The sequence below is a fragment of the Pyricularia grisea genome (genome assembly GCF_004355905.1).
Source record: "Pyricularia grisea strain NI907 chromosome Unknown Pyricularia_grisea_NI907_Scaffold_2, whole genome shotgun sequence".
Taxonomy (NCBI): Eukaryota; Fungi; Ascomycota; class Sordariomycetes; order Magnaporthales; family Pyriculariaceae; genus Pyricularia; species Pyricularia grisea.
In genome coordinates this window covers 2,773,085-2,792,811 of record NW_022156717.1, presented here as the reverse complement: position 1 = coordinate 2,792,811, position 19,727 = coordinate 2,773,085, and the positions used below count along the sequence as shown (strand labels likewise).

Below are 19,727 nucleotides of genomic sequence, written 5' to 3'. Positions count from 1 at the left end.
GTAGTGTGTCTCGTAGGCTTGTCGATGCCAACCTGAAGTCAGAAGAGCACTGATTCAACCAAGACATGGATTGACGCGAATAATTACAAGGAGAGACCAACCGGCCGGCACTCGTATTGCGCTTAATTAGCACCTTTCCCCACATGTAGTGGCAGTTTTTGGGCAATCGCTAGACCTGAAATACACGTGAGCGAGAGATCACGGGATTGTGGAGGTGCAGAGTCTTTGGGTGGCTGGAGATGTTCCAGCCTCAGCTGTGGCAGACAGTGTCAAGTAACAGTGTAAACTGTAAGCGCGGCGCGCAATGGAGCTTGGAGCATGGGACAGCTTTTCGCTCAAAATTTGCATTTGCGCAGCTATCAAATTTGATTGATCCTGATTGTTAGCGTGTTGAAGAAAAGAAAAAAAAAAAACACGACATCAAGGAGAGGCATATACCCCGGCCACGACTCTCCGTCAACCCTCTTTTTTCTTAACATATCCTTCTGATTCTTTTCCTTCACTGTTCTTTGTATCATTCTATTTCCAAATAATACAGCATGTCTGCTACCTTCAGATCCCTCGCACCGTTCGCCAGAACGGCGCGGTTCGCCTTCAAGAAGACGGGCAACCCCTTGGTCTCACTCCAGCAGCAGTCAAGGTCTCCTGTCCTGAACTTGAGGAGAGGCTACGCTGTGTACGAGAGGACAAAGCCTCACGTTAACATCGGTAAGCAGACTCACCAATGCTTTTTCGTTCGACATATCTTGACAAACCGCAGCTAACAATGCTTCCACTTGACCAGGCACAATCGGTCACGTCGATCACGGCAAGACCACCCTTTCGGCTGCCATCACCAAGAGGCAGGCCGAGAAGGGCTTTGCAAACTTCCTTGACTATGCCGCCATTGACAAGGCCCCCGAGGAGAGGAAGCGTGGTATCACCATCTCGTCAGCACACATCGAGTACTCTACGGAAAACCGTCACTACTCCCACGTTGACTGCCCTGGTCACGCCGATTACATCAAGAACATGATTACTGGTGCTGCCAACATGGACGGTGCCATCATTGTCGTTGCTGCCTCAGATGGTCAGATGCCCCAGACCCGTGAGCACTTGCTTCTCGCTCGCCAGATCGGTATCCAGAAGATCGTTGTCTTCGTCAACAAGGTCGATGCTCTCGATGACCCTGAGATGTTGGAGCTTGTCGAGATGGAGATGCGTGAGCTGCTCAACAGCTACGGCTTCGCTGGCGATGACACCCCCGTCATCATGGGTTCAGCCCTTTGCGCTTTGAACGACAAGCGCCCTGAAATCGGCCAGCAGAAGATCGACGAGCTGCTTGAGGCTGTTGACACCTGGATCCCCACCCCCGAGCGTGACCTTGACAAGCCCTTCTTGATGTCGGTTGAGGATGTCTTCACCATTGCCGGTCGTGGTACCGTCGTCTCGGGCCGTGTCCAGCGCGGTATCCTCAAGCGTGATGCTGAGATCGAGATTGTCGGCAAGTCCGACGAGGTTGTCAAGACCAAGGTTACCGATATTGAGACCTTCAAGAAGTCGTGCGAGGAGTCCCGCGCTGGCGACAACTCTGGTCTGCTCCTCCGTGGTGTCCGCCGTGAGGACATCAAGCGTGGTCAGGTCATTGCTGCCCCTGGCAGCATCAAGGCCCACAAGCAGTTCCTCGTCTCTCTCTACGTCTTGACCAAGGAGGAGGGTGGAAGGCACACTGGGTTCCAGGAGAACTACATGCCTCAGATGTACATCAGGACTGCCAGCGAGGCCTGCTCTCTGCACTGGCCCGAGGGTACAGAGGATGCCTCCAGCAAGATGGTCATGCCCGGTGACAACGTCGAGATGACCGCTACCCTGCACAGCCCTATTGCTGTCGAGCCCGGTTTGAGGATCAACATCCGTGAGGGTGGCAAGACTGTTGCCACTGGTCTGGTTACCCGCATCCTCAAATAAGCTTGATATGACATCTGAACCTGACTGGTAGAGGGTGGTGGATTGATGGCAAAAAAAGTGTAACAAAAAGTAAGATTGGTGTTGTGAGATAGCTAGATTTCGTGTATATGTACATTATTTGGGATGTCTTGGTGTATATCAGCAAACTCACGACTCTACAATTCTTCTCTTGATACGATCACCCATAGTTATTGTCTACATAATATTTGAGTGTTTTCATCATAATGGTACCATATACACCTTATGTTTGGTTTTGAGTAACTCTCACTCTAAAACCCCTTAGGAATACACTTAAAGCCTACCCTTCTATCCCGGTACTGTCTCACGATCACTGCTCAATGGTCAATGGTAATAAGAAACAGTGCCTTTCCACCACATCTAATAACGTCATTATCGTCGTGCATTGTTCACATCCTCGTTGGATCTACAAGATATCCACGGCTCGGGGCAAAAGTTCACTTTTGGTCGGCCCGGTGAAGTTTGTAAAATGAAATTTCCGATTCCCATTTCCGCGAGTGAAAACAAGACCAACGAACTCCAATGTGCATGCCGGCCGTGTAGGGAAAAAAACAACAACAGCCTTTTTTTTCCAGTTTCCTTTGAATCCTGGGCCGTGCTTGGAGCCCGACAAAAGGGGGTCCCCAAAAGAAGCACTGGGTTCTATGCCCTCCCCGCGCCCATTGCCCTTCATCCGTACGCCATGATTCTCCTGCCCATCCTCCTCCGTTGCAGTGGGTATTCGAGGTTTAACGGTGCTATTGTGCGATAATGTTAGCATTTTGTTGGTTCTCCATATAGGTCGGACGAAGATGGCTCGGCGGCCCTGGAATGCAAAAATATCTGGTGATCATCTCTGCTTGCGGCGGATTCGAGGGAACGGGGCCGAGCCATTTCCCCAACATGATAAAAGCAAGCGCTCGAGCGTACCTTGACGAAGCCAATGTCGGCAGCCTTCTCACGGAAGCACTGACGGCAGATGTCGAGGCCGTACTTGCGGATCAGACCGGCACGGTGGGTGCAGACACGGCTAAAAAGTGCCTTTTGGTCAGTAAAACTAGTTCCAAACGTAAAATAATAGCCCCCATTGACACCCTGATTCTGTCTCCTGCGCCTCGTCTTCCTCATCTTTCAAGCAGTATCCCAGCTTTTCCATACAGAGCCCAGAATCAGGTGCAAGCTAGTGTCCTTTTTTTTTTTTTTTTTTTTTTGCGCGGGGGAGAAGATTATCGGGAGATCCGTACCACGACCGCGCGCCCTTGCCGTAGGTGCGGGGGCGGGAGTTCCAAACGCTATCGTGAGACATGTTGGGTGGTTTGTGGAGGTTTGTAGTTTTGCGACTGGGTCGGGTCGTCGAGTTGTCGTTGCCGGGAGCGAGGTTCTGGTCGTCGGAATGGGAGAGCTTTTTTGGTGCTTGGTGGTGTCGGGGGCGGGAGGGTTTTTGCAGTCAATTTTGATGTTTGTGTGTTAATTGTGCGCTGGCCAATGGGAGACACGGCTTTCTGCAGTGTGGGTATTGAAGTGGCTTGGTAGGGTGGGGGTACAACGTGGTGTGGCTGATGCTCAGGAAGTCAATTTATCTTATCACACCATGCCAGCGGGTAGGCATGTCTAGGCACACTGAAAGGTTTCCACGTGACTACCAATATCCTAGCTTGTCACAGCTCGCTTCCAACTCAATTTGACCCTCCAACCAGCCTCTCCTACAAACGCAAACGTAGATGGCGTTTGTTTGGCGTCTGATGGTCGTGAGGCACTGGAGGTGTTCATAACTTGCTTCCTCTCAACGCCCACCAGCATTCCTCCTCTCCTGCGGTCTACCCTCGATCTTTGTTATTATCAACGCACTTCTTACACAAGGGAACCTTCCATAAGGGGGCTTCAAACCCGCCACTTGATACCTTGGACTTACCCATAGGGCTGTTTTACGTGTGCATTGACAGTAATAACAGTAAAATGGTCGACGATACAGACGACATGACTTCATCCGCCAACGCCCGCGAGGACACCGTGAAACTTAGGAAATATCGATCATCTTCACGGAAGGACGCACTTCAACAACTGCTTGTGGATGGCAAGATCAACATGAGCGAAGTCGCCTCGTGGAGTCAGGTTTTTGAAATTGACTGTGATGATCTCTCTGCATTCGACGCACATGTTACGGATGCCAGAAACATAGATGTCAACACTTCACTATGTAAGCCTGTTCATCTACTTCAGCAGTTGGATAGTAGTTCATCCAGCATGCTTCTCGATTCAAAGTCAGTAAACGAGTCATTGCTGGCAACTGGTTACCGCGACATCACAAATGCAGCCCCAGCCTTACGTGCCAATCCTTTCTTCGTTGCGCAAGTCGCTCTGTTCTCACATCAGCTTCATTGTCTCGTTGAGGCCCGGAGATCAGCAGTGGATACCGCTTCACTTGACAGCGAACAGGCCAAACGCTGTATTGCAGCCGAGGAGGACCTAATCTTCGCCAATATAAGCAGAATTTACGCCACTGTTTCTCAAGGGGCCCAGCCTACTCACTCTAACACCTTTGACAAGTTCTCTAATTTCTGTCAGCATGGGTCCATCTATCAAGAATTGGTCTCAGTTTATGGTTGTAGCATATTTCTTGTCTTCCCATTCAGAGAGTGGGAAGTCATTCGATCCAAACGACAGTCGTTCTCTGCTCCTGATGAATTTATATTCACGGCTATAACGAGGGCACTGCAAAAATCTGGTCGCTTACACAGACTACTTTGCCTCATGTGCGATTCTGTCTGGCCCCATCTCACATATTTCATTTGTTGGAGTTGTCGCCGAACGACCCAAAGGAAACCGAGCTAGCAGGGCTCCAAGATAAGTATCCCCACCGTGTAACCTTTCCTTAGGACGGTCGACAAATACCTGAAAAGGATCGCATGGCTGGTCCGTGGCATCTAGTTTGCCGCAGGCCTGGCGTGATGCTACACAACAATTATGTCTCCATAACCAGACCGTCAGATTTCTGGTGCTTTAGTCGTCCTAGGCGCTGTGCCCACACTATGGTTATACTCATCCGCCAGGTCCTTGCATCCTGCTCGCAGCTCTAGGGACCTTTTGTGGTGGTCGACTTGCACACCAGGCTCACTGACAATGAACATAAAGAGCTACTTCATAGGGGTTCACTTGATCGCACGATCGGAGTCTGCTACATAAAAGGTGTATGGATTCTTGCCCGCATCTCCGTTCAGGCAACTAGAAACGTCACTGTTCTACTTGTCAACCTATCGTTTGACGAGGCCCTCCATAGCCATGTAGCTGAACTCGTCTCAGCTTGTCTTCGCATTCAAAAGGACAGATTAGAAGTATCTACCCTCAATTCCATTGTAGATGTCCCTCTCAATAGTGACAATGCTCTACTCATACTAGGCGCTGCCGCAAGTCTCGCGTCTGCATCCCTCACCCCCGTGGCTACAGTCAAAATTGAACGGACCGCGTCTTCGTCAGCCGCCGTTTGGAAGATATGTTTTTCGCCTGGATGCCTCTACGGGCCGGGGTGTCAATTGGCATCGTCCGCATATTGTTGGTATGATATGTGGGAGGTTCAGTTCTAGGAGCCAAAGTATCACCTTGAGCAAGCGATGGATTAAGGCTTTGGCGTAACGATGTCGCTATATATTTCGTGAGAAAGAATCGAAACTAAACCTAATGAAACGAAAGAAGAGAAAGAGAACAAGACAGTGGGCGCTTCAGGTGTGTATGCTGGGAGCGAATAAAACTTGATTGCTTGATACGCTGTAGAAACGGAAGTACGTTGTGTTAGTAGTGGAGCAATTCGCTCGTGTTATTTGTTGCTCCATGTTTGTTTGAGGCGCAAATGAAGTTGTTTGTATGAGATTGACACATTCTGCGTCACATGGTATGAGGATGACAATGATTGAGCACTTTGCCAGTATATGTCTAACTTATCCCTAATCGGCCCTTCATACTTTTTGGAGCTGAAAGTAGTCGGCAGAATATATAAAAGACATCTTGCCCATAATTTGCAGAGTATAATTCCGGAAGTGACGGAGACGTCAGCGGCTGTTCAATGTCGTCTCTATCTTATCGCGTACTCCACACCCAACACCCGAAACAGAGCTAACCCCTGCCTTCAAGTGGCGGGGAAAGCTCACCGTTCCATCAGCGAAGGAGCTAACATCTGACAAACTGGCATCTTTTTTTCACAAAAGTTGCTGTGTAATCAAAAACTTGACCTATTTTAACATCGACTCATTCATTGTAGTTGAATCCTTAAGTTTTTATTTCCCCTCAAACTGTGATCACCACACACAAAATGGGTAACCTAAAGAGCATCGGGCTCTTCTTCCTGGCCGCTTTTGCGACCACACAAGTCGCAGCCAAATCAGACGTTATCGACCTCATCCCCTCCAACTTTGACGACGTTGTTCTCAAGTCCGGAACGCCCACCCTTGTCGAGTTCTTTGCCCCGTGGTGCGGCCACTGCAAGAACCTCGCTCCCACCTACGAGGAGCTCGCGCAGTCCTTTGCTGGCTCCAAGGGCAAGGTTCAGATCGCAAAGGTCGACGCCGATGCCGAGAAGAGCTTGGGCAAGCGCTTTGGTGTTCAGGGATTCCCGACGCTCAAGTGGTTCGATGGCAAGAGCGACAAGCCAACCAACTATGAGGGCGGCCGTGACCTCGACAGCTTGGCTGGATTCATCACCGAGAAGACCGGCGTGAAGCCCAAGCGCAAGCTTGCTCCTCCCTCCAACGTTGTCATGCTTAGCGATTCGACTTTCTCCAAGACCATCGGAGGTGACAAGAACGTTTTGGTTGCCTTTACTGCTCCTTGGTGTGGACGTAAGTTCTACTGTCCTGCCTACATCCCCCAGATCTCATCTAGAATCATCAAATAACTCTTCCTGTGCTGTACAGACTGCAAGTCCCTGGCACCTATCTGGGAGGACCTTGCCCAAACCTTCGCTCTGGAGGACGATGTCGTCATCGCCAAAGTTGACGCCGAGGCCGAGAACAGCAAGGCCACCGCCAACGAACAGGGCGTTAAGTCCTACCCCACCATCAAGTTCTGGGCCAAGGGTCAGTCCAAGCCCGAGGACTACAACGGCGGCCGCTCCGAAGCCGACTTTGTCAAGTTCCTCAACGAGAAGACGGGCACCCAGCGTGCCGCCGGAGGCGGTGTCGATGCCACCTCGGGCACCATCGCCGCGCTCGACGCCATCGTGGTCAAGTACACTGGAGGCACTTCGCTCAGCGATGCCGCCGCCGAGATCAAGAAGGAGGCCGAGGGCCTGAAGGACGCTGCTCAGGTCAAGTACGCCGAATATTACATCCGGGTCTTTGACAAGCTAAGCAAGAACGACGACTTTGCCTCCAAGGAGCTTACTCGTCTGGACGGCATACTCAAGAAGGGCGGTCTGGCCCCCGCCAAGCTTGACGAGCTTACCCGCAAGACGAACGTCCTGAGGAAGTTTGTCGAGAAGGTCACCGGCAAGGACGAGTTGTAAACTCGACTTGCGTTTGCCCATTGATGCACCCAGGGGGAAAAAAAAGAAAAATAAGATCCACGCGTTGAGAGACTTGATTACGGGTACGGGCGTGGGCATGTTCGGTTGTATCATGTAATCTAGGCTATAAATAATATGAACCTGGCGATATGATGAATGAAAACCCGAGTTTATCAAGCACTGTTGATTATTATGTTCCTGTCCAGACCTGCCAGAAGATGATGCGCTGCGCTGACGTGACATCAAACCCCTAAAGCTATAATGAAGGCCTACCAACCGGAGCAAGGCCAATTTCATCTGTAAACCAATCTATCGTTGAAAAGTCGTATCATTTTGAGCTTCCTTGATTATCTTGCGGCTGTGTCGACAACTGTGCCTCGATGTTGTCTAACCTGCGCGACATCTCATCCACTGTTATGATAGGTCAGGTTCCTGTACCGCAATAGAACAATACCGTCTGTGACTGTTTTCGATGCTTTACTCACTCTTTGCAAATATCTCACTTGAAACACCGGCGAATTTGTTGGATAGTGTGTTGAGCAACTCTTCCAGCTGAGCCGTGAGCTCTCCTCTGGGGTCCTCTACGCTTGGCTGTCGGTGTGTCAGTTTTGCACTCTCAATCTCGGGTGCACGGGGCACATCGACACCAGGTAAACAAGGATCAAGTGAGAGAAACGAATAAACGGGCGACTTACAGATGATTTAGCTTGGTTGTTGTCTTCGTTTGATGACATTTTGATTTGGCTGGCTTGAAGCAGGAAAGGCTAGGTACCGAAGTAGTCTCACAAAGAGGCGGATTGATTCGAATTAAGTGGGCTCGGCTCTCTTTTTTGTGTTGCTGGATGTGAGGTGGATTTTACTGGTCACACGTTGTTGCGCTGCTGTCTTCAAGACTTTTAGTATTCGATTGTCTCGAATGAGGAATGAGGCGGAGAGCTGAGCCGGACCTGCTCAATTGAATCATGGCCCCGCCATCTTGCACCAGCCAGATATCAAGTAAACAAAGAAGTGGGGCGAACGTTGAGGTTTCTGTTTCTATGCGCCTTACTCATAGTAACTAACAACCAACTTACTATAATGAGGTATGTACGGGTACCTAACCCATACCAAGCCAAATGGCTTGCCAGATATATTGCTTTTTTCATATTGAACCATCATCAAACGCACCAATCTTTGTTTACTCGAGAGTCTTTTGACAGCCAGCCTAGCCACCTGCCCAGCCGGAGTTGCCGATGAAAGTGCATTAACTTCTCCGTCATCAGACCACAATTGACTCAGCAAAAAGGATATATATTCTTTACAGTACATGATCATGTATGCCTTGTCCTTGATAGTTATCAGTTCACCTTGAGAAATCTACCATGTGACATGAACTACACCATGAATACATGGATTAAGTAACTCTGCTTGCATTGATTTTGATGTGGTCTGTTGATTGCCAGAATATATTTAGCACATCATTTACCACGATAACCCTCGGCAGCGTGGATATTTTCAAAGTCTGGACAAAGTACCTAGGTACCTGGTAAGAATGGTATATAAAGTGTCGTTGCCGTGCATCAAGGGCAGCACAGAAAGCACTTTCTAGATGCCCCAAATATCCGCGCATTTGTATTTCATTCATTTTTATTGATTTTTACTTTCTTCGAACCATGCAGACTTGAACTTTTCTCCAAGTCAACCTTCAATTGCGATAAAAATGCGCAGCTCCTCAATAATCGGGCTTGTTATTGCACCTTTACTTGTGGCCGCTGCTGAAAACCCACCCCAAACTCTTTACACTTTCATAGAGTGGTTGCACCCATTTGACCCCAGAGTTGAGGGCGACCTCCCCGGACTAGTTAAATTATGGTCAAGCTTAGAAGGCATGGAGTCTCTCCTGGATCGGACCTACCCAACTTTAGTATACACGATCAAAACCGAAGGAATTAGATATGGTTTGACTCCTATTCCATTTGCACATCCTCTAGATGGAAACTGGTTATGGGATTGGCAAGGGGACTTTATTTTTCGTGAGCATATCACCAAACGCGAATGGAGGGGTATGTGGACCGGGGGCGAGGTTGAAAAATGCCTTCTAAAATATAAATCGACCAGGTCCACTTTTATGCATGGCCCGAAAGGGTTGCGCCGCCAAGGTGTGAATTGACGTACGTCGGCCGATTCGGATCTTTGCACTTTGTCATACCTAAAAATAATAGAAATAAAAAAAAAGTATTCGTCCCTCAAATATTCCACCAGGCTTGCCACCGCGCCGGCCACAACTATTCAATAGCCGAAACAAATGTGTACCCGAGTCCAATAATAGCTATCAGAATCAGGGAAGAAGGCGAGAGAATAGCAGTGCAAAACCACAACTACCCAGAGCGACCGCCGCCCTACGATGAATCGAACATACCTAGAACGCTAGCTTGTTTCCTTGGTTCCCGTGCCCAAGGGAAGGGCAGACTGGGCATACGATGGCTCAACCACAGGATCAGGCCCGCTTTGTCATGCTCATAGTCTTGCTGCTATGGCTGACCTCGACCCCCGACAGCGGCCCGGGCATCATGTCCGCACCGTCCATCATCGCCGCCCGCCTCGGCCGCCAACGCGTTGCTCATACCGTGCTGAACAACACGCAGTGGGGGGAGTTCGCGCCACCATCTCCCAATCAAGACCCCGATCACCCTGCTCCGAGCATACCGAACAACGGTACTGGATACCTCAACATCACCGGTTTCAGGGAGGAGGACAAATTTGCATGGCGGGATCTGGACCTCTTTCGACAGCGCTGCCTGGAATGGAGTCGCAATGCCTATCGAGGTACCGGTCAGCATGGCGAGAAGGAGGGCGATAGGTGGGACTTGGCACAAGGGTGGCCAACTTGGCATAACGCAACTGGGATAGTCCACGGGAGCTGGGTTCGCGCGGACGCAAGTGAGCAGCGCTCCAGTTCTTCATATAACCTCACCCAGCTCGCCCCAACAATACCATGGGCCATTTCCGAATTCGGCAGGAATATCACAGGCAAGGAGGGGAAGATATTATTACGGCTGGACGACAAACAGAGGGGCACAGAGCTACCTGACCTCGAGATGGAGGAACCCACAGAAGAAGGGCAGGAACGGAAGCCACTCGTCAAGACGGGTGGTGTCGTCAGGGAGGTGTCGGCGATGGCGAGCATTGAGGATGTCACTGGCAGCGGAAGCACCCACCACATTGTCCTTCACGGTGTGCACTGGCCAAGGCAGGGCGCGATGCTCCTTACCACGACAAGCGACAAGTTCGCCGGCATATTTGGTTTACCGCATCTGACGCCAGGCCTGAACTTCTTCCGCACGAGCCAGAAGCTCCTAAACGAGACCATCGGGGAGGTTCTTCGACGCAAGGAGAAGGCGCGGTTTTCAGAGGTTACCTCTAACCCCTGGGGCTCGTACCCGAACATGCCGCAGGATTCATGGAACCCGTTCCCCCACTGCGAGTACGTCATGTACGTCCAGGTTCACCCCCTCGACACCCAACAGTTGGGAGAGGGACTTTTGGGAGACAATGCAAATGAAAGACTTGATGGCTTGATTGGTCGCATCGAGGACGAACTGCGCTTTCCCAGCGGCGCACCACTTCCCCGACGTGTTCCAGATCTGCAAATGTCGGCGGTCGTTTATTCTCCCGATTGTGCTTATTTCCTGCAGACTAAAGGGCCGCCAGCTTTTACGCCTGCCGATGGCCGTCATCTTGTCGGTTTGAAGGAGGAGGTTTATACCTACTCTACCAAGCTATATCTCCTCGCTTTTGCCGGGCTTATGTTCGCCCAAGTCCAGCTCCTCAAGATGCAGATGAGAGAGTCATCGACGCCATCGACGATAGCGCGGGTGAGCTTTTGGACGGCAAGCATGATGGTCGTAGCTGACGGCATAGTGTTTGGAGCATCGTCCTTCTTGAGCTTGTCAGATTCCGCAGCTCTATTGCCATCGCTACTGTTGACATATGCGGGCTTCATATCCATGACAATAGGAGGCAGTTTTCTGTACGAGGTTTACAAGGTGCAGGAGCCCGAGAGGCGCACCCGCGAAAGAGATCAGCCTCAGCAGACGAGCGCAACGACTTCACCTCAAGAGGCTGCAGCTCGTGCTGCAACGGCCCGAGCAACATCAGCATCAGCACCGCCTCCAGCAAGACCGCAAACGCCACCAATTATCATTCCGTCGGATCAGGATATCGATGCTGAGATTGAGGCCCATCCGGACGCTCCCAACATCCTACCGGTAACAAATCCGGCTGCTGCAACGACTGCAACCACTACAACACCGCTGGCTCCAGACCAACCAGCACCCTTTTCGACAATCTTGGGTCGTTATGTTCTCTTTGGGGTAGTGCTTCTACTGCTCTCCATTGCGGCCACAACTTGGTGGGCGCGTGCCCGAGAGATCTATACGAATGGTCTTGTGTTTTGTTATCTGTCCCTCTGGGTGCCTCAGATCATACGCAACGTGACCCGCAACTCTCGCCGGGCATTCTCGTGGCGCTTCATGGTTGGACAGTCAGTGCTTCGACTGATACCCATAGCCTACTTTTACCTTCGCGAGCGGAACATTGCATTCTCAAAACCCGACAGGGAGACTTTTGTTATGCTGGCGGGCTGGGTGTGGTGCCAACTCTGGATTCTTGGATTTCAGGACATATTTGGCCCGCGATTCGGTATCCCCAAGGGCTGGGCGCCTGAGGCGTGGGATTACCACCCCATCCTCAGGGAGGACAGCGTCGAGGCAGGGGGTCTTCCCATTGGGCTCCTGGGGAGTGGAGAGCCCGGGAGTCCGTCGGCAGGGCAACAGCATTTCTCGGCGGCTGGGGATGCCAAAAACGACGCTGACAAACACACCAGACTGCATAGCATCGACTGTGCCATCTGCCGCGAGGTGCTGGAAGTGCCCGTTATTCGTGCAGGCCACTCGGACCCGGCAGGGACTGGCGGTGTTGCTGGTGTGTTTGCTAGAAGGCAGTACATGGTGACACCTTGCCGACACATCTTTCACAGCGAGTGCCTGGAGGGTTGGTTGCGGTTCAGGCTCCAGTGCCCGATATGTCGCGAGAACCTGCCGCCGCTGTGATGCATTATTATATACGCGAGTTTGATGTTTTGTTTTGTATAAATACCCGGGGCTAGTGTCTTTTCTTCTTCTAGTTTCTTGCCTAGAATCCCATCTCGATTAATACTGTTGAGAATCAGAGGCTCTCCCCTTTATACTACTCCGAGACTGCAGCTGTGTTTGGATTCAGACTATTGCTTCCAATGATCAAGATGAAGCCAATTGTCTTGCCCCCTTGTCAATTGACAGGCTCTTCCTATGAATATCTCTCGGGGACCACTTCCTACTCCAGGGTTGATCAGGCAAGGGCGCATTCTTGTTCAGCCGGAGATGATCAAATCCTCGGTCCATGCATGCAAGTTACCCCTCGATTTCCCCTCCCCACCAGTCAAAAAAGCAAAGACAATTCCACCGAAATATACATACCTGGATAGGTATCAGTGTCTTCACGGCCATACCCGACATTGATCAGTCTCATCGGGTGTATTGACCTTGCCACCACAAAATTATCCCATACTCTTCACATGTGTTTACTTTTTAACCCCTGTCAATACTTACTGCAGGTTCCCCAGTAATCGAACATACGAGATGGCCGTAGCTGCTACCTACCTACCTAGTCATGTAAGCTCTTCCCCACCTATGACGACACTGGAGGGGCAGCAAAACTGCAGCCCATCGAGTGCAGTAGCAGATGCGTCTCGGCGCATCATGATCCCAATGTGATGAACCTTGAAATCGGCTTGCATACATGTGGCAGAACCAGGACTATAGCCAAATCTTGTAAGCCCCCACGGTCGATTATTTCCCAACCTTCTCTCCTTTATCTTCCCAGAGATATATGCTTCGACCTTTTGTCCAACCTGATTTCCACCTGGTTTCACTCACTAGCTTCAACTCTTAGACTCTTAGCGCACGCACGCCTTGCAACCGTTTTTATCTTGCCCAGTCTTCAGACGATCCTGCACCAGCAACGACAACCCACCACAACCCCACGGTTCCCAATACTATCTCCAAAAAGGTAGTCAAAATGGCGATCAAGGCTCTCCTCTTCGACTGCGACAACACGCTGGTGCTGTCGGAAGAGCTCGCCTTTGAGGGCTGCGCTAGTCTGATCAACCAGATCTGCGAGGTCAAGGGTCTCAACATCCCCCCGTTCACGGGCGAGACGCTGATCAAGGAGTTTGTCGGCCAAAACTTCCGCGGCATGCTGCTGACGCTGCAAAAGAAGCACGGCATGGACCTGACGGCCGACGAGCTCGAGGTCTACGTCAAGCGCGAGGAGGAGGTTGTCATCGCCAAGCTCAAGGAGGCGCTCGTCCCCTGCGAGGGCGTCACGGAGCAGCTCGAGGAGCTGCAAAAATCGGGCAAGTACACCATGGCCGTCGTGTCGAGCAGCGCCGGCCGCCGGCTCGAGGCCAGCCTGGAGAAGGTCGACTTCAAAAAGTACTTTGGCGACCGCGTCTACAGCGCCGCCACCAGCATCGACCCGCCCACCAGCAAGCCAGACCCGGCAATCTACTTGCACGCCATGAAGCAGCTCGGCTTCTCGGCCGGCGAGTGCGTCGCCATCGAGGACTCCAAGAGCGGCACCACGAGCGCCTGCCGCGCCGGCATCAAGACGGTGGGATACGTCGGCCCCTATGAGGATTCGCTCAAGCCCGAGATGGAGAAGACGCTCAAGGATGTCGCCGGCGCATGCATCATCATGCGGAACTGGAGCGAGTTCCCGGAGTGTCTGCGTAAGATTGAGGCTGGTGAAGTCTAAACGGGGGAGTTTTAATGTCATTTTTTTATCTCGTGTTGATAGATTGGGGGAGTTTTGCTCTGATGACTTTAGCAACACTCCTCACCATACACTACACTAAATATCAGTAATGCGGAGCTTTAAGACCAACAATAGGAATGCAAAAGCACACCCCGTGAATATCACATTGCGAGAAGTTTAACAGACTTGATGGAAGAAAGCATAGACTAGAAATGCCACTATAAGGCCGACACGTTGCATTGAGATGCGGAGGCTATGGCATGTACCGGTACACACAGTACTCGTGTTGATGGTAGCTTAAATTCCAAATCTCTTGTGACATGTTTTTTTTTTTTTTTCAACCTCGCCAGTCCATCAAGAAGCTATTTACACTCTGCAGAGTAGCCCGGCTTGGATTCGCCTCTGGCATCACCGTCATTATCCGACCCAGCCTCACTCTGATGGAATCCTTTGTGACCGGTCGTCTGTCGACCTGCGCCTGATCTGCAGGAAGCACGTTCCCGTCTTCGTCAAAGCAATGGCATGCCAGCGCCAGGGCAACACCGACCGACACATCCTTGCCGGTCTCGCAGGCTACGAGGACTTTTATCCCCTCACCCGTCTGCGTTTCCTGCTGCTGCTGCTTAAGCGCGGCGTCCCGTACAAAGGAACAGATGGCGGGCAGTGCCTGTCGCAGGTTCCGCCCCGCCAGCTTGCCCTTTCCAATCCCGACATCCATCACCGTCGGCGACTTGTGCCACGTCTCAGGCTTGGTGACGACAGGTGGGAGCTGGACTATGATCGACGACGTAACACCACCGGCCTGCTCGGTCACAGCAGAGGGCAACGGCAGCGCAGCGACGGCGAGGAAGCTGGTGAGGTCCCGCACGGCCGCTTTGCCGGCCTGCGCGGAGGCTGCTGCTGTACTCTCCGACACGAGCGACCGGATCAAGTCCGGGAGGTCCGCCTCGGGGGTGGACAGCAGACGGTCGGCGTGGGCCCAGAACACGGGCGGGGTGAGCCCGTGGGCCCAGTTCTCCGTGTCGTCGCCGGCGCCCTGGATGTAGCCCGACTCGCTCATCTCGGTGCCGACGACGCGCCGCGAGCTCGTGCAGCAGATGACGGGGTGGAAGTCCTCAAAGATGACGGCTGCTGGCGCCGCTTGTTGCCTATTGTCTTCGTCGTCGTCGAATCCCGGTAGTCCAGCGGTGGCGGCGCCGGACTCGGGCTGGATCACCCACATGGGCCGCAGCGGCTTGCGCACCTGGCTCCGGAGCGAGTCGAGGTCCAGGTCCAGCCGTCGGAACGAGTCCACGTGCTCTGGGATCCTCGCCAGCATCTGGGCGCGTTCTGAATCCGAGACCGCGTAGGGAGGGACGAAGATGTCGTGGGCGTGCGGTGCGAGGTCTGGGAACAGCACCCGGTTCAGGACGCAGCACCATATCGGGATGGTCTTGCTGAGGGCGTCGGGGATCCTCTTGCCCCTCCGGGTCGAGTCGACGATGATGCATCTTTTTGTTGGGGATTGGTGAGTAAGGAATGGTTGTTAGTTACATGCTCTCCCTATTTTTTTCCTCTGTTTCTGGTTCCTCTACTGAATCTCTCTCTCTCTCTCCTCTCTCTGCCATTAGCCGACCCCCAAGCTAGCCAGTCACAAGAAAACGCACACAACAGAGGCCCCAGTTCCTCACCCATCATGCTCGCTGATCAAAGGCAGCAGGTGCAGGTTCAGCCGCCTCGTGCTGAACTTCCACTGACCCTGGTGTCCGTCGGTGCTCTTGAAGTAGGCCGAACCACCCTTGGATCCGGGCGGGACGTACCAGGAACCGCACCGCTCGTTGGCGACCAGAGGCCGCCTGGTCTCGGGCCCCGTAGCGTAGGCGGCATGAACCGAGGCCACAAAGTCGGCGTCGTCGCGGATGGACCGCAGCCGGTTCTCGATGCTCAGGTTGGAGCGCTTGAGGGCCCCGAGGATGCGCGAGAAGTTGTGATTAGCCTGCTCCGAGAAGACGAGGTCCTTTTCCGACAGGTTTGCCATTTTTTTTCTTCTTTTTTTCGCGGCACGCCCGACGCCTGGGGTGTTGATGTGCAAATGTCTAATGTTTGGAAGAGAGCTAGTGTTTTTGAATTGTAATTTTATACAGTGGCGGTTGTCGTCGCGTTTGGTGGGGTATTTTTCTTTGCAAAAGCTGTCAGTCAGTTCGCAAAAACTGTTCCTGGATTACACTTGAAATCAATGTAAATCAAAAGATCAAAATAGAAGACGACCAAACTCTGCAATCCACTACAATAAATTGAGACGGATTTCGATCTTTGAGGTCTACCTACTTCCTTTAAATAAAAAAAAACTTCTCTTATTCATTTTTTTTTTTTTTTTTTTTTTTTGCCAGGCCAGTCCGTTCAACAAGCAGTCAGTCAGCTTTGCTATTGTGTAGCAAACGTTCTCGATTCACAAGATAGTATATTAAGATGAGAATGGACTGCAAGAAAAAGGAGGCTAGCTTCTTACATATCTAAGCTTCTGCCTTCTACCTTCCTACCTTCCTATACTCCTACTTTGATCTTTGCTTGGATTTCTCCCAACCTACCTTTTTCTACTAGACTAGGCGTCCCCGTTTTCGGCGGTTTAATCACAAAATAGGTAGCAAGCTTGGGCCTTTCGCGGCAGGAATGCTTATTATCCCATCAGCGTCACTAGTTGCACCGAAACTATGACGACAACCGACTATTGTATCCCCCGACGGTGCAACATGAAAACCACTATAAAACTTGTTCCAGTGGTGACAATGACTGCTCGGTAAAGACACCCCTTGAAGACTAGATCCAGCCGCCTAAGTATCTAGAGGTCAACACGGCAGCCTAGACACGGCAGACAAACAAGTCGTTGAATGAGGAAAGTGGTTGCTCGTGACAATGCGGCTGACGCAGCGGTAGTAATGAAGCAGCACATGCCAAACCATCAATTGGCTGCTGCCCCCAGAAAGTGTGGGAGTAAAGCGGTGGTGTTTATATTGTTGTTGCATTGCTTATAGAGGGAGGGATGGATGGAGAATGCGGTTCACTTGCATCCAATCTGCATCGGATTATGGTGTACAATATCTAGGGAAAAGAAAGCCAAGTAGGTAGGTATCTACCCAGATTACTTCAGGTTTGTTGCTAAGCTACCTCCAACTGCTTTACGGAATAACTTCGAAAATTTATCTCCTCGGCCCTGCAAACGTCAGCAATAACAAGAAAAACGATGCCCGCAGTCAGAACGTAAAATTGGTTTAGGCTGATTTGGCTCGGTGAAAGAAAGGAGCTCGCATGGCAGGTAAGCAAACGCAGGCCCCATGGGGGGCGGGTGGGTGATACCAACACTCTACAAACTGCGCCGATGCCGTGCCGGGTCCGGCTCCTGGTTTTCGGGCCTTTTTGGCCCCCCTATACGATTACGCCCTGCCCGATGAGTCGGCTGTGCGGTTACACAACTCACGACGGTATTTTTTTATTTATCGGAGAAAAAGCCAAATGAAGGCATGTTCTTGGGACGAGGGGCAGGCGGGGCGCTTTGTCTAAATCGCTTTTTTTCTTTTTTTTCCAACTTGCTTTACTCTTTCCAAAGGTCATAATGTTTCCCTAAGATTTGTTCGTAAGGATTTGTGACACTGGCATGGGCAGCCATTAGGGTCTTTGCGTTCGTATATACCCCCTACCTACATCTCACCGCTGCGAACAAGCGAGGTTCTCTTGGCCTTGGGGGCCAGCTGGGCGTTTTCTTGAAAGGCTGTGCGTGGCCGGCATGGATGCCTAGGTCCTGCCTGCCTGATTCCCCGTACATACACCAGCTGAAATGCTAGCAGCGAGATGGCAGTTCGGTCCAAGCAAAAAGCCCGCAAAAGTAATGAATATCTGGTTGCAGCCTAGTTCCAGTGGTTTGACCCAAGTTTTGTTATCTGCCTTTCGGCGGCAGAGTCTGGAGACATGACGCCACCGGCAGAAAATCAGCCCGTCAAGGCTGTCCGAAAGAGGAAGCAACATTCTGATCGATCCCCGAATTTCGCGTCGTGCACGCCATCGGAGAGAAAAAGGGGGTTCGCAGGGCTGATGGGGCTGCTAGGCTGATTTATGAGGGAGGTTACGTGTTTATCGTTGGTCAGGTTTAAACCACACTGATTTTGGTTTCTCGATTGTCTATCTCTCTCTCTCTGTCTCCTTCTCTCTCCCAAGTCCTGCCGAATGAGGGGCTCCAGTTAGCTCATGAAATTCCATTGGTTGGTTATGGATGCGCTCGCTAGAATGCGGGAAGAATCGCAAGTTTTTACGTTGGTGAGGGAAACCGGAGAGAGGGGAAAAAAAAAAAAAAAAAAAAAGCGCAGACAGGCAGACAGGGGTATGCACGCGAGTGACGATTGGGAATGGGTGGAGCCTGATCGAGACTCTCGTAGGGCTGAAAGGAAGGGTCCCTTTTGTATTTTTCTTTCTTTTTGTTCCCCCCCTCCTTCTTTCCTGTCTTTACTCCCGCTCACACAGAAATCATTCTTCAACAAGGTATTCAACAAGTTTATCCCTTGTCAAGAAATACAAGTGAATAAACAGATGAAATGAATATCAACGATTAGAATGAGTAATTGTTTCGAGTCATTGATCGACTGATCAAGGTAGCATCGCCCATGTTTAAGTTACTAATCACAGGATATACCGCTCTGTGCCGTTGCAACCGTGGTGGCAATGCAATGAGTGTGTGTGCGTGCCAGTGTTTGATCCCCGCTGTACCCTGTCCGCCTGCCGAGGAAAAGCTTCTGGCCAAGCATGGACCCAGCCAGGTGTATTCCGTCACCATATTTCAAAGTAGCCAACAAGATGGTTTCCCAAGATAGGTAGGTATAAAAGCAATTATATTATTTATCCTGGGTTTTTCTTTGGGCGGTTAGCCAGGCTCCAGTTTTTAGGTACCTACCTAATCAGCGGATATTATTCATTGTCTCAACATGGTTGCGCTCGGCGACGAACAAAAGGCTTGACGCCGTGACCTAGTCTAATCGGTGAACCGGGACGGGGAGGTTCAGTGATCATCCGTACGTAGTAGATCTTCTCTCTACCAGTATTGATACTCTGTAAAGCATGACTCTCCTTTGCTTTACCACCAAGCATCCCCCGCTCACATTTGTTATAAACGAATGCGCATTTATGCCCGTTGCCAAGACTTGTTAAGGTGATTAAATTTCGCAGTCTAGAATCAGACTAGGTCTAGGTCGGCGAGGAACAAAAAAAAAAAAAAAAAAAATCCCCACAGCCCCCGGCTGCCGAGCAAACAGCGGGGTTTGTCCAACAGTTTGTGATCACTAGTGGCCGCTACAAGTTGGTAGGTGTTACTGTCAAGTCGCGGATGGTACTGGGTACTAGACTAGAACTAGAAGAGGAAAAAGGAAGCTTTTTAACTTTTGACAGCCGACAGTCTCCGTTGCGGATCCATCGTCACTAGAAACATGGAAAT

The 19,727-nt window shown here is 51.2% G+C and overlaps 9 protein-coding genes across 9 annotated transcripts; 6 read left to right on the top strand and 3 right to left on the bottom strand.

Annotated features, from left to right (window-relative positions):
* Positions 1-392: 392 nt before the first annotated feature.
* Positions 393-2,164, top strand: PgNI_03406 (uncharacterized protein). The gene is made up of 2 exons (XM_031123461.1): positions 393-708; positions 785-2,164. Exons 1-2 carry the CDS (start codon positions 540-542, stop codon positions 1,945-1,947), a joined length of 1,332 nt encoding a protein of 443 aa, XP_030984002.1. The 5' UTR covers positions 393-539; the 3' UTR covers positions 1,948-2,164.
* Positions 2,165-2,182: 18 nt separating this feature from the next.
* Positions 2,183-3,388, bottom strand: PgNI_03405 (uncharacterized protein). The gene is made up of 3 exons (XM_031123460.1): positions 3,189-3,388; positions 2,875-2,974; positions 2,183-2,702 (listed from the first exon to the last, which is right to left on the bottom strand). The coding sequence occupies exons 1-3, from the start codon at positions 3,248-3,250 to the stop codon at positions 2,694-2,696; spliced, it is 171 nt and encodes a 56-aa protein (XP_030984776.1). The 5' UTR covers positions 3,251-3,388; the 3' UTR covers positions 2,183-2,693.
* Positions 3,389-3,900: 512 nt separating this feature from the next.
* PgNI_03404 (uncharacterized protein) lies at positions 3,901-4,414 on the top strand (the record flags this gene model as incomplete). Its single annotated transcript, XM_031123459.1, has 2 exons — positions 3,901-4,141; positions 4,374-4,414. The coding sequence occupies 2 exons, from the start codon at positions 3,901-3,903 to the stop codon at positions 4,412-4,414; spliced, it is 282 nt and encodes a 93-aa protein (XP_030985013.1).
* Positions 4,415-6,247: 1,833 nt separating this feature from the next.
* PgNI_03403 (uncharacterized protein) lies at positions 6,248-7,438 on the top strand (the record flags this gene model as incomplete). The annotated part of the gene is made up of 2 exons (XM_031123458.1): positions 6,248-6,773; positions 6,849-7,438. 2 exons carry the CDS (start codon positions 6,248-6,250, stop codon positions 7,436-7,438), a joined length of 1,116 nt encoding a protein of 371 aa, XP_030984001.1.
* A 328-nt stretch (positions 7,439-7,766) lies between these two features.
* PgNI_03402 (uncharacterized protein) lies at positions 7,767-8,172 on the bottom strand (the record flags this gene model as incomplete). Its single annotated transcript, XM_031123457.1, has 3 exons — positions 7,767-7,849; positions 7,924-8,029; positions 8,134-8,172. 3 exons carry the CDS (start codon positions 8,170-8,172, stop codon positions 7,767-7,769), a joined length of 228 nt encoding a protein of 75 aa, XP_030985008.1.
* Positions 8,173-9,897: 1,725 nt separating this feature from the next.
* On the top strand, positions 9,898-12,528 carry PgNI_03401 (uncharacterized protein; the record flags this gene model as incomplete). The annotated part of the gene is made up of 1 exon (XM_031123456.1): positions 9,898-12,528. The coding sequence occupies one exon, from the start codon at positions 9,898-9,900 to the stop codon at positions 12,526-12,528; it is 2,631 nt and encodes an 876-aa protein (XP_030985011.1).
* Positions 12,529-13,456: 928 nt separating this feature from the next.
* PgNI_03399 (uncharacterized protein) lies at positions 13,457-16,289 on the bottom strand (the record flags this gene model as incomplete). The annotated part of the gene is made up of 3 exons (XM_031123454.1): positions 13,457-14,242; positions 14,643-15,762; positions 15,943-16,289. 3 exons carry the CDS (start codon positions 16,287-16,289, stop codon positions 13,457-13,459), a joined length of 2,253 nt encoding a protein of 750 aa, XP_030984240.1.
* PgNI_03400 (uncharacterized protein) lies at positions 13,535-14,272 on the top strand (the record flags this gene model as incomplete). The annotated part of the gene is made up of 1 exon (XM_031123455.1): positions 13,535-14,272. One exon carries the CDS (start codon positions 13,535-13,537, stop codon positions 14,270-14,272), a length of 738 nt encoding a protein of 245 aa, XP_030985010.1.
* A 1,794-nt stretch (positions 16,290-18,083) lies between the features above and the next one.
* PgNI_03398 (uncharacterized protein) lies at positions 18,084-18,355 on the top strand (the record flags this gene model as incomplete). Its single annotated transcript, XM_031123453.1, has 2 exons — positions 18,084-18,131; positions 18,164-18,355. 2 exons carry the CDS (start codon positions 18,084-18,086, stop codon positions 18,353-18,355), a joined length of 240 nt encoding a protein of 79 aa, XP_030984239.1.
* Positions 18,356-19,727: the final 1,372 nt, after the last annotated feature.

Excerpts from the sequence above, each read along its gene's own strand:
- PgNI_03405 (XM_031123460.1), bottom strand. The coding sequence starts at position 3,250 with ATGTCTCACGATAGCGTTTGGAACTCCCGCCCCCGCACCTACGGCAAG. Across the intron at positions 2,975-3,188 it reads GGCAAGGGCGCGCGGTCGTG|CCGTGTCTGCACCCACCGTG; the intron begins GTACGGATCTCC and ends GGCACTTTTTAG.
- PgNI_03406 (XM_031123461.1), top strand. The coding sequence starts at position 540 with ATGTCTGCTACCTTCAGATCCCTCGCACCGTTCGCCAGAACGGCGCGG. Across the intron at positions 709-784 it reads AAAGCCTCACGTTAACATCG|GCACAATCGGTCACGTCGAT; the intron begins GTAAGCAGACTC and ends CCACTTGACCAG.